General features: G+C 41.4%; 1 protein-coding gene across 4 annotated transcripts in view; it reads left to right on the top strand.

The window, feature by feature from the left end:
• Positions 1–11,186, top strand: part of LOC120032507 (cytosolic purine 5'-nucleotidase-like) — a 33,238-nt gene extending 22,052 nt beyond the window's left edge. For 3 of the 4 annotated variants that reach the window (XM_038978626.1, XM_038978628.1, XM_038978629.1), the window contains 6 exons: positions 1,799–1,865; positions 2,159–2,329; positions 4,858–4,909; positions 5,751–5,811; positions 6,302–6,478; positions 7,164–11,186. In XM_038978626.1, the coding sequence (XP_038834554.1) occupies positions 1,799–1,865; positions 2,159–2,329; positions 4,858–4,909; positions 5,751–5,811; positions 6,302–6,478; positions 7,164–7,400 (765 nt within the window). In that variant the 3' untranslated portion in view covers positions 7,401–11,186. The remainder of the gene's footprint in view (positions 1–1,798; positions 1,866–2,158; positions 2,330–4,857; positions 4,910–5,750; positions 5,812–6,301; positions 6,479–7,163) is intronic. The other variant, XR_005473826.1, reaches the window with a different exon arrangement.
• The last annotated feature ends 2,082 nt before the right edge of the window (positions 11,187–13,268 follow it).

Below are 13,268 nucleotides of genomic sequence, written 5' to 3'. Positions count from 1 at the left end.
GTGTTCTCTGGTGTTAGAACAGTAACCTCGCCTCTATGTGTTCTCTGGTGTTAGAACAGTAACCTCGCCTCTGTGTTCTCTGGTGTTAGAACAGTAACCTCACCTCTATGTGTTAGAACAGTAACCTCACCTCTATGTGTTCTCTGGTGTTAGAACAGTAACCTCACCTCTATGTGTTCTCTGGTGTTAGAACAGTAACCTCACTCTGTGTTCTCTGGTGTTAGAACAGTAACCTCACCTCTGTGTTCTCTGGTGTTAGAGGTGAGGTTACTGTTCTATGTGTTCTCTGGTGTTAGAACAGTAACCTCACCTCTGTGTTCTCTGGTGTTAGAGGTGAGGTTACTGTTCTATGTGTTCTCTGGTGTTAGAACAGTAACCACACCTCTGTGTTCTCTGGTGTTAGAACAGTAACCTCACCTCTGTGTTCTCTGGTGTTAGAACAGTAACCTCACCTCTGTGTTCTCTGGTGTTAGAACAGTAACCTCACCTCTGTGTTCTCTGGTGTTAGAACAGTAACCTCACCTCTGTGGTCTCTGGTGTTAGAACAGTAACCTCACCTCTGTGGTCTCTGGTGTTAGAACAGTAACCTCACCTCTGTGGTCTCTGGTGTTAGAACAGTAACCTCACACCTCTGTGGTCTCTGGTGTTAGAACAGTAACCTCACCTCTATGTGTTCTCTGGTGTTAGAACAGTAACCTCACCTCTGTGGTCTCTGGTGTTAGAACAGTAACCTCACCTCTGTGGTCTCTGGTGTTAGAACAGTAACCTCACCTCTGTGGTCTCTGGTGTTAGAACAGTAACCTCACCTCTGTGGTCTCTGGTGTTAGAACAGTAACCTCACACCTCTGTGGTCTCTGGTGTTAGAACAGTAACCCCACCTCTCTGTGTTCTCTGGTGTTAGAACAGTAACCTCACCTCTGTGGTCTCTGGTGTTAGAACAGTAACCTCACCTCTGTGGTCTCTGGTGTTAGAACAGTAACCTCACCTCTATGTGGTCTCTGGTGTTAGAACAGTAACCTCACCTCTATGTGGTCTCTGGTGTTAGAACAGTAACCTCACCTCTCTGTGTGTTCTCTGGTGTTAGAACAGTAACCACACCTCTGTGTTCTCTGGTGTTAGAACAGTAACCTCACCTCTGTGTTCTCTGGTGTTAGAACAGTAACCTCACCTCTGTGTTCTCTGGTGTTAGAACAGTAACCTCACCTCTGTGTTCTCTGGTGTTAGAACAGTAACCTCACCTCTATGTGTTCTCTGGTGTTAGAACAGTAACCTCACCTCTGTGGTCTCTGGTGTTAGAACAGTAACCTCACCTCTGTGGTCTCTGGTGTTAGAACAGTAACCTCACCTCTGTGTTCTCTGGTGTTAGAACAGTAACCTCACCTCTATGTGTTCTCTGGTGTTAGAACAGTAACCTCACCTCTATGTGTTCTCTGGTGTTAGAACAGTAACCTCACCTCTGTGTTCTCTGGTGTTAGAACAGTAACCTCACCTCTATGTGTTCTCTGGTGTTAGAACAGTAACCTCACCTCTGTGTCCTCTGGTGTTAGAACAGTAACCTCACCTCTGTGTTCTCTGGTGTTAGAACAGTAACCTCACCTCTGTGTTCTCTGGTGTTAGAGGTGAGGTTACTGTTCTATGTGTTCTCTGGTGTTAGAACAGTAACCTCACCTCTGTGTTCTCTGGTGTTAGAGGTGAGGTTACTGTTCTATGTGTTCTCTGGTGTTAAAGGTGAGGCTACTGTTCTATGTGTTCTCTGGTGTTAGAACAGTAACCTCATCTCTGTGTTCTGTGGTGTTAGACGACAGGGCGGCTGAAGATCGGGACCTACACCGGACCCCTGCACCATGGCATCGTCTACTCTGGAGGTAAGATACAGTACCTGGGGAAATGCACTGACTCACAGCACAAACCACCAGACAGCACTGCAAACTTCACAAACCATCTAACTAGCAGAGTACTTCTAAACAAGAGGGATCTCAGTTCACCTTTATTTAGCCAGCATCGTCTTCTCAACAACGTTCACTGTTGTCCAGGGAGGTCTGGGTTCCCTAAAAACAAAACAATGGTATGAATCTAAAAACAACGTGGTACAAATCTTTAATAAAACAATAACGTCCAGTAACATTTACATTTCAATATGTCCCTCTCTCTCGCCCAGGTTCTTCTGACATCGTGTGTGACCTGCTGGGGGCCAAGGGGAAGGACATCGTTTACATCGGAGACCACATCTTCGGGGACATCCTCAAGTCCAAGAAACGCCAGGGCTGGAGGACCTTCCTCGTCATCCCCGAGCTGGCCCAGGAGTTGCATGTCTGGACTGACAAGAGCTGTGAGTCTCACACGCACGCGGTCTCTCACACACACACACACACACAGTCACACACACAAAAGGACGGGTGGACATTCCCATGCAAGCAGCCAGACAGACGTGTGCAGACACACAGATACTCGTACATAAAACGGCTGATGGACACACTGGAGAGCACTGGTCCTCTGTAGCTCAGTTGGTAGAGCATGGTGCTTGCAACGCCAGAATGATGGGTTCGGTTCCCGGGACCACCCGTACGTCAAATGTATGCATGCATGACTAAGTCACTTTGGATAAAAGCGTCTGCTAAATGGCATACAGTGCGTTCAGAAAGTATTCATACCCCTTGACTTATACCACATGTTGTTGTGTTACAGCCTGAATTCAACATGGATTCAATATTTTTTTTCTCACCCATCTACACACTGCCCCATAATGACTAAGTGAAAACATTTTTGTGTTTTATTGAAAATGAAATACTGAAATATCTCATTTACATAAGTATTCACACCCCTGAGTCAATACATGTTAGAATCATCTTAGGCAGCGATTACAGCTGTGAGTCTTCCTGGGTAAGTTTCTAAGACCTTTGCACACCTGGGTTGTACAACATTTTCACCTTATTCTTTAAAGAATTCTTTAAGCTCTGTCTGTAGAATAACTATCTTCAAAGTAATGACTCGGGACGTCGGGTTTGATATGAAAGCTTCTTTTAGTAATAATTCTTGATCACGTTACATTTAACAACTTTAGATTCTACAGAGCAATGCCAGTAAGATGCTAGCGCAAAGGAACCATCAATCACCTGTTAATTGCACTTAACTAGCGCGTTCACTATCTACTTCCTGTCGCAAGGCATTCTGGAACTTGCAGTCAAAAGCGTAATTCAATACTAACCAATACAATTACATATGTAAATAACTGTAAAGAAATATCTTTAGATACAGCTCAATGAATTAACTTAAACATTAACTCTGTAACACATTAAAGTTACAACACTGTCAAATTGGTTGTTGATAATTGCTAGACAACCATTTTCAAGTCCTGTCATAGATTTTCAAGCCAGTTGAAGTCAGAACTGTAACTTGGCCACTCAGGAACATTCAATATCATCTTGGTAAGCAACTCTAGTGTATATTTGGTCTTGTGTTTTAGATTATTGTCCTGCTAAAAGGTGAATTTGTCTCCCAGTGTCTGTTGGAATGCAGACTGAACCAGGTTCTCCTCTAGGATTTTGCCTGTACTTAGCTCTATTTATTCTTATGCAAAAAAAAACAACCTAGTCCTTGCTGATGACAAGCATACCCATAACAGGATGCAGTCACCACCATGCTTGAAAATATGAAGAGTGGTACTCAGTGACGTGTTGTGTTGGATTTTCCCCAAATGTAACACTTTGTGTTCAGGACGTAAAGTTTATTTCTTTGCCACATTTCTTGCAGTTTTAGTTTTGTGCCTTATTGCAAGCAAGATGCATATTTCTCAATATTTATTTTTCTGTACAGGCTTCCTTCTTTTCACTCTGTCATTTGTTAGTATTGTCATTTGTTAGTATTGTAGAGTAACTACAAAGCTGTTGATTCATCCTCAGTTTTCTCCTATCGCAACCATTCAACTCTGTAACTGTTTTAAAGTCACCATTGGCCTCATGGTGAAATCCCTGAGCGGTTTCCTTCCTCGCTGGCAACTGAATTAGGAAGGATGCCTGTATCTTTGTAGTGACTGGGTGTACTGATACACCATCCAAGGTGTAATTAATAGTTTCACCATGCTCAAAGGGATATTCAATGTCTGCTTTTTCATTTTTACCCCTCTACCAATAGGTGCTTTTCTTTGCGAGGCATTGGAAATCCTCCCTGTTCTTTGTGGTTGAATGTTTGAAATTCACTGCCGACTGAGGGACCTTAACTTATTTAGGCTTGCCATAAGAAAGCGGTGGAGTACTTATCGACTCAAGACAATTCAGCTTTTCATTTTTTATTCATTTGTAAAAATGTCGTAACATAATTCCACTTTGACATCATGGGAAATTATGTGTAGGCCAGTGACACCAAATCTCAATTTAATCCATTTTATATTCAGGCTGTAACACAACAAAATGTGGAGAAAGTCAAGCGGTATTAATTAGTCACGGGGTGTATATTATAGCAGTGACACACTTGTGTGCGCGCGCACAGACCCACACACACACACATTCATGCACAGGCACACATACACAAATATAACTGACGTGTCATTGTAGCTGTAAAATGCCCTCGTAAACCTCTCAGCGGCCTGTGAGTGACAGCTTGCCAGGGAGAGGGTGAATGAGAGAGGAAGATAAAGAGGGGGAGAGTGAAAAAGCAACAGATGGAACAAGAGTGAGCTAACACCTGTGATTAAGGGCAGTAGTGTAAAGTACTTAAGTAAAACATACTTTAAAGTACTACTTACGTCGTTTTGTGGTATCTGTACTTTCTCCACCGCAGATTTTAAGGGAGGAGGATGGAAAGGGAAATATGTTGTGACTGAGACTTACCCTGGCCTCCTTTTCCTCTTCTGTCTTACAGCGTTATTCGAGGAATTGCAGGGCCTAGACATTTTCTTGGCAGAGCTCTACAAGTGAGTACTGCACCGTCTACTCCCCTACAACGCCCCTCTGCTCGCTCTCTAGGCTGCCTCGGCTCCCTGTGTGTGTGTGTGTGTGTGTCGCCCTTGGGCCAAAGTCTGCAGGGTTTGCCCCATCGGTCTGATGATAACTGGCTTCACAGTCAGACTTCAGCCCATTTAGAAACAGTCATCTATCTATCTATCTAGGCCTGTCCCCTTCCCTCTTGCTCTTTATAATAGTGACTAGCACTGTCTTCTCTCTCTCACTTCCAATCCCCTTCTTCTCTGTACCGCTTTGCCCTCTATCTAACCCATTATCTCTCTACCTCTTTGCCCTATCTAACCCAGTATCTCTCTACCTCTTTGCCCTCTATCTAACCCATTATCTCTCTACCTCTTTGCCCTCTATCTAACCCATTATCTCTCTACCGCTTTGCCCTCTATCTAACCCATTATCTCTCTACCTCTTTGCCCTCTATCTAACCCATTATCTCTCTACCTCTTTGCCCTCTAACCCAGTATCTCTCTACCTCTTTGCCCTCTATCTAACCCAGTATCTCTCTACCTCTTTGCCCTCTATCTAACCCAGTATCTCTCTACCTCTTTGCCCTCTATCTAACCCAGTATCTCTCTACCTCTTTGCCCTCTATCTAACCCAGTATCTCTCTACCTCTTTGCCCTCTATCTAACCCAGTATCTCTCTACCTCTTTGCCCTCTATCTAACCCAGTATCTCTCTACCTCTTTGCCCTCTATCTAACCCAGTATCTCTCTACCTCTTTGCCCTCTATCTAACCCAGTATCTCTCTACCTCTTTGCCCTCTATCTAACCCAGTATCTCTCTATCTATCCAGGCATCTAGACAGCAGTAGTAATGAGAGACCTGACATCAGTACTCTCCAGAGAAGGGTCAAGGTACTGATTCTACACATGTTTCCATAGCAACTACAGAAACATTATTCAATATGTCCACATGTGTCCCTGAATAGTTACAGGTTTCAGTTTAGTCTTTAAACCAAATCATTCCCAACTGTGGACTTATATGGTCTTACAACCCCTAAGTAAACTCCTGAAAATACGCTATGATGCTCCTCCCGTCCCATCGAAGGCTTGGATATACCGGGAGCACAAGTCGCTGAATTTCCATGGTCCTCCAGGAATTTTGTATTTAACCAGGAAAATACCCTTGGATGTTAGAAACCTCTTTCTAGAAGGGGACCTGGCAAGAGGTCAGCAGGAAGTAGTCAGCAGGAAGTAGTCAGCATGTACACATAACACGAGCACAAAACCATACGTTGAAACATATTTGACAATGGTCATCACGTTCTTCCATCAGAGCTTGAAATATTGTCCGAGGAGTCTTTCGGCTGAGCATCTAAACCCGGTGTTCTTCTCCCCTCCCCAGAAAGTGACCCACGACATGGACATGTGCTATGGTATGATGGGTAGTCTGTTCAGGTCTGGCTCCAGACAGACTCTGTTTGCCTCTCAGGTGATGCGCTATGCTGACCTGTACGCTGCTTCCTTCATCAACCTCCTGTACTATCCCTTCAGCTACCTCTTCAGAGCTGCTCACGTACTGGTGAGTCACTGTGTTCAATTCCTTTGTGGATTCTTCCTAACAGTTTACAACAGAAGGGAAGAAATGCAGCATTTACAGAATAAATGTTGCAGAGAAAATAGTGTGAGCTACAGCCCTTTCTTTTGCTAATTGGAAAACTGTAATTGTTAGAAATTGATGGTTAAAAATATAGATGCACATGAATCAACATTTCTGGCTAGTTTAATAAAAGATATACAGTACTTGACTCGTATTAACTTAGACTGAACCCTTACATAGTCTGGCACCCATCTAGCTGAAACACTGACAGGCAGAGTGACATTTGCATTAGAGTTGGTATGTATGAGTTATCTTCTCATTTCAATTCAATACAAATGTCTTGACCAGACATATTATCTGAAACATGCACATCACATACACACAGTAATCACTATTCTGTATAACAAGTTCAACGCATGGTAATATTATTATTATATTACGTATTGGTGAGCTGAAACTCTCTGTACTGGCTGTTAGCTAACTGGAAGTAGCCTCTCTTCTCACCTTCTCTGTCTGTCTCTCTCTCTCTGTCTGTTTCTCTCTCTCTGTCTGTTTCTCTCTCTCTCTCTCTGTCTGTCTGTTTCTTTCTCTCTCTCTGTCTGTTTCTGTCTGTCTGTTTCTGTCTCTGTCTGTCTGTTTCTGTCTCTCTCTCTCTCTCCCCTCCCAGATGCCCCACGAGTCAACGGTGGAGCACGCGCACATCGACACGGACACCGAGTCCCCCCTGGCCACGCGCAACCGCCACTGCACTGACAGCAAGGACCCGGAGTGCTGTAGCAACAGGAACCACAGCCAGCTGACCCGGTCCATCAGTGAGATCAAACCCCCCAACATGTTCCCCCAGACCCCCCAGGAGATCACCCACTGCCACGATGAAGACGACGATGAGGAGGAGGAAGAGTAGATGGAGGAGGTGTGATGGCGTGGCCCTAATCAGGCTTGATTCCTCCCTAGGAGGAGGAAGAGAGAGAGGAGTGAAAAACCGTCTTGATTCCTCCCTAGGAGGAGGAAGAGAGAGAGGAGTGAAAAACCGTCTTGATTCCTCCCTAGGAGGAGGAAGAGAGAGAGGAGTGAAAAACCGTCTTGATTCCTTCCTGGTGTTTCCCTGAGGGGGTTTTAGAGTATATATACTTCTAGGAAGATATAAACTATAATGTACTCTATAGTCCACAGTAAGAGGGGATATTGCCATTGTAGTGTATCTATAGGGGATTTATATAGAGAGAAATGAAGCTACTTTTTATACTAGAGATGTATCAGGATATATAGGTTTTATTAATCAGATCAGTCAACTGTATGTTAATACAGTAACAGTTGCTGCTCGGTTCTCCAAAAACGTTGCCCCGTGCCCACCCCTTCAAGTTTTATGTTTTCAATGGTCGTGTTTTCTATGGATTTTTATGATGAAATGGGAAAAGGTTGACTTGAAGTTGGCCAATTTTTTTATTTATTTTTTAAGTTGATGAAGCTAAAACAGTTTTTACGGCATAGGATGTTGTAGCAGACAAATATACATGAATACACACAAGAAGCAAATATTACGAACACTACTTTTCTCTGTACTGACCTTACACAGTGTCTGGTCATAGAGAAGAGTTCCCTGTGTGTGTTTACATAGTACACATTAATGCAGGCACCATACTGTAGTTTGAATGTGAAGCACTAAGGCGGAATAGCCTTTGCCAAACAGTATGTACTGTATATAAACTCTATATACTGTTTTGCTGTTATCCTTTTGAAATGAAAGTGTTCTAGGCTTGCTGTACTGGCGTTGAAAGAACACGCGTATCGAGTTACATGGCAATCCAAAAACATGGTCCACAAATGTATTTCGCACTGTTTGTTATTTTGGTAATTTTTTTGCAGTATAATTCCTCCCGTCGTGACCCTGCATAACACAGCTTGTGTGTGTGTGTGTCCGGCCTTGGCCAATCAAAAGTCGAGTTTGCATCGTCCTGAGCGACAGTAACCAAGGCATCCATAATTGTACTAAAGAACAGTGTGATGTATGTTTTGGGTTACACAAAGCACAAGTCTGATTGTGGGTAACTAATTATCAATATTAGCTCGATATGACATGAAGCGTGCTGTCTATTTAAAGTATGGTGCACAATGTAATCTGTGATTCTGTATGGCTAATTTCAACTGACGTTTTGAAATGCATGTAATGTTGTTTCTAGGCAACCGTGCGTACAGGGTAACGATTATGCTGCCTCTGTACAGATGGGGTCTATGGCAACTGTTGACGGTCACATAGGCCTAATGCTATTGAGAGGCAGTGACCCAGTATTACTGTTCTCATACATGATACTGTAAAAAGCAAGACATTCATCATGCAAAATACCATATATATTTTTTTGTTCTCCTGTAGGATGATATGAGATATGGAAACCTGCAACATTGTTACACTGTGCAACTAACATGCAGTAGTAGTTTTACCTTTTTTTACTAAGCTTGGAGTTGTTCGTTAAGTGTTCTCTTGAATATTAAATTGTAACAGTTTTATTTTTTATTGCATAGAACCGCTTTAGTTAGAACTGTCATATCCACCCCTACCGAACCAAACCCTCATATTCCATGTGTGATAATATGGTCTGGTGTTTCCTAGTCATTCTTTGCAGTTAACATGGAGAGTACAGTGTGTTATAGGAACAGACCTGGGTTCAAATACTATTTAAAATGTTTCAAATACTTTAGCCTGCCTGGAGTGCCGCCAGGTGGGCAGAGTTTGTAACTTTTGTGAAAAATATGTTGGTTCCACTCCAGGCAAGCTCAGTCAAGCCCCAATAAAATATATTAAATGATTTTGAATCGTATTTGAACCCAGGTCTGATCTACAGTAGGCCTTGATATGCAAAAAGTAAATCCAGGTCAGCCTGGGTGCTCTGACGTGTAGGCCTTGAGAATGCACGGGCACCAGACAAGCAACCAACGCCTCGGCGAGAGGGTGTTTGTGTCTGACTGCCCCAGAGAGGATAGGGTGGGCCTGGGAAAAGGACAAGGGTGTGCCCTCCTGACTGGTGGAATAGCTTGTAGACTCACCCTAGCAGGCCTATGAAGTATGGAAGATGTATAAAGGACTGTAGCTACACTATTCTGGAGTTTTGTTGGATCACTTAGGGGTAAGAAACACTGAATGATGCAAAGAAGCACCTGATATTTCCCACAAGGGTTGCATTTGCTATCTCCAAACCTTTTAATATCAAAAAGGAAATTGCAATCGTAGATTAGGCCCACAATTCCACTGAAACGTTGAGATATTAAAAAAAAAAATTGCTGGAAAATGTTACCGACTTGGTTAATATTAAACTATCCTGTTTAGCAATGGAAATGCTAAACATTTTCGGTTGTGTGTCCTAATGAACATGACCCAGATGGTATGCAGTACGGAGGGCAGGACAACTGCCCTGGAAGAGGGACGTTTTTTTGTTATAGGTTATCTGCAATATCATATGTGTATGCTATGTAAAACATGCGTATCACTTTATTTCTAAGGCATGTAGTTGTGTAGCTAGAGGTTTCGATTGGCCTGTTGATTTGGGCTGATGAACGGGAGACCAATAGCGGGTCTCTGTTTGTAACCTGGTGTTGTTTGCCGAGGCAAGTAGTAAAAAGTGGAATGTGGGTTCAACTGGGGATCTTTGTAACAATTTTAGTAAGAGTAGAATCTGTTTTAGAGGAACTATATAGAGTGATTCAATATTTTATTACTCTCTGAAAAAAGCTTATCTTTTTAAGTATTGATTTAACTGGAAATACTACAAAAACACCCGGGCAGCTGTATTCTTCACCTGGTTGGTTAGTTGATTTTTTTTGGTCTCATTACTGACGAATTCATAATAAAGCTTGGTCGTTGGGAGGAAAATTTGAAGTCCTTTTCTGTCAAAGCACTTGACAAGACATTATTTGTATGCAATGCCGCAGTACAGTGCATTATACATGTAAACTAAGTTACTAAAAGGCTGGCCAATGCAAGCAAATGGCTTACGTCAAAGTTGTTTTAACTGTATGGCTAGAACCAGGTTAGGGCTACAACTGATATGTGGAAGAAAAGAAAACCTGTCCGTCTGAGAAAAAGCTCTGGCCACAAGTTCTACAAGGTCGTCTGTGTAGTAACAATTGTACACTTAATAATAATAATACTAATAATAATAGCCTTGCAGACCGATATGCTGAAAACTAGGCGATGTTGAAGAGCATGTATTTACCTTGCATCAGAAATGGCACCTTTTTCAACAACACCTTGGCTTTACTGTTTGTGTTTGTTTTTTCTAACCAGTGTTTTCAGATTCGTAGTTTACAAAGTTGTATATAATATTATAAGCGTTTCCATTTACATGTTGTGGAAGAAATGTTCCTTAAATTCTTTATACACTTTTTTTTCCTTTTTGTTTTTGGCATTTTTCTAGTTTGACACTTTTTACTATAATGGCTTCAGTGAGTGTCTGAGCTAGCTAAACCTGGCCAACAGGTTAATGCCACCATCCATTTATACAATTTGTCCATTTATACAACATTTTAACAATTGCAGACCGAGCGTGACAACTATCACGCATTCACTTATTTTTTGTTTCGTGTATTTTCTTGGATGTTCCTCAGAGCGTTTTGTTTCCAGAATTATTATATAATGTGTACATTGGGGAAATTAAATTTATTTGTACAATAAAAGCTAATTTTCCATAATAAGTCACTGGGTGTGTGTACTGTCTCCTTCTGTTGCCTCTTGTTCTTCTTGCAAAACTATAGTTTTCAAATTTTCAGTAAACAAGTATTTGATTGTATGCAAGTATAATTCTTATAATCATACATAAACATTCTTGCATACAAAAATGACTCAATATATCCAGTAATGTGTTAAAGGAAATGTTCTACAATTAATTGTGAATGAAAATATATTGCTTGCATAGCTTTTTATATCCACTGAACTTCAGGGTACTTGCCTAGAATTCTCCTCTCCCATCCCACTGTTGACAAAACATCAAGCAAATGGGAGGATTACATTTGTCATTTTACCTCCCCCTCACAGTTTAAAAGGGTTGATATTTGGGTGTCTAAAAGGTGACTCAAAACATGATTCAAGAATAGAACTCCTGTCAAAGTTGGAAGATATAAACATCCTATATTTTTTTAACAATTCTATTTAACTACACAATAAAATATATCCAGTAATCCCAAATCCAGCTAAAAGTAGGACTTTCTCTGAGCAAGCACCAAATCCCCATTCGTGTTACACTGTAATAAGATTTTAAAATTGATGGCACTTCTATTACATACTGTGAGTAAATTGAGACTTACTACAACGCAAACATTCGTGTGGTTACAGTTAACAGATGGACTTAGGCTACACACCGGGAAATGTATACAGTATAGTGGAAAAAGTCATGAATAGGTACACAAATAAATGTAAATCTAATGCTTTGATCCAAGGGTTAAATGTCCACAGCCCGTCAATGTGTTTGGCAGATCCTTGTACGCTAACATGCAAGGTCAAGGGGTAATATTTGCAGTAGCTTCAGCTACATTTTTTGACTCAGCAACTTTTGCTTATAATGCAGCAATACTCTGCAGTAATGGTTTTAACACAAATCAAGAATAGCAGGTACATTAAAACATGGAAATATTTGAAACAGACATGGGATGAGTATTTTTATGAAACAGTTATGTTTTTCCAGCCTTAAATACTTTTCAGGAAGATAAAACAAGACAAACCAGCTACTGAAAATGTAATTTTCCTTGAAATTGCCTCCATACAATGTTCTGAACTGCCTCTCTTTAATCTGAGCACCTTGTGTTGAGGAGGGGAAAAATAACATATTCCATCACTAATACTCTTTCTGTTAATAATTCACTTTTTATTGTACCACCAACCAGAGCAGAATATGGGAATGCTTTTGTTGTGTTGAGTATCAAACATGTGGACAGGCACCTATACATAGCAGCATGAGGATAGACATGGTCCGAGTGACTCAGATAACGATAGAATGGAGAGTAGCAAGTGAAGTATTTTTCATCGGATCTAAAAGTGTCTTGACAAATACTGTAGTCGTTCATTGGTGATGTGTGACTTATCTTTAGAGCGGAGAAAGTCCTCAGAGAAAGAGGGGGGAAAAGAGAGAGGGCAATAGAAAGAGAGAGGGATCTCTTTTTTCAGGTGTTTCTTTTCCTGTGAATGTTCAGGAAGCAGGGGTCAAGACCACATGGGTCAAGATATAGGTCACAACAAGGCTCCAAAACCAACACAAGACTACACTGGATAGTCATATATGTTATTTTCAACATTCTGACATGAACATGTGAAAAACCCTCATCTGCATGTGAAGGACTTTTATTTTGAAGGAGATACCTCTTTTTTTCGTATAAGTGTATTAGATACAGCAGTGCTCAAAGTATAGATGGTAAAGTACAAATACAATCTTATTATATCATCATCATCATCACTTATCTCTGGAATGATTGTCCTTGCAGAGCAGAGTTCACCTGATGCATAGGAACACTTACAAGTAAAACAACAAAAACAATAATATCTGGTCAGTGTTATTAATCTCTTCCATAGTCTGGTCATTTTGAAATGGAAGCCCCTTGGTGTATGTGGGAAGGTTGCCAACCCATGTGTTTTTTTAGAAGTTGTTTACGCTCACAGTAATTTGGGAATACTGTGACACGAAGAGAAATGGCGACCACCAGTGGTCAAAAGTTGCAAGTGCACTCCCATACTATTTGGAGCTACATTCTGCAATGAACATCTTTGCTTTAGCAAACAGATATTACAACT

The sequence above is a fragment of the Salvelinus namaycush genome, chromosome 39, assembly GCF_016432855.1.
Source record: "Salvelinus namaycush isolate Seneca chromosome 39, SaNama_1.0, whole genome shotgun sequence".
NCBI classification, from domain to species: domain Eukaryota; kingdom Metazoa; phylum Chordata; class Actinopteri; order Salmoniformes; family Salmonidae; genus Salvelinus; species Salvelinus namaycush.
The sequence above is the reverse complement of the archived record's forward strand: the minus strand, read 5'-3'. Positions and strand labels throughout refer to the sequence as shown.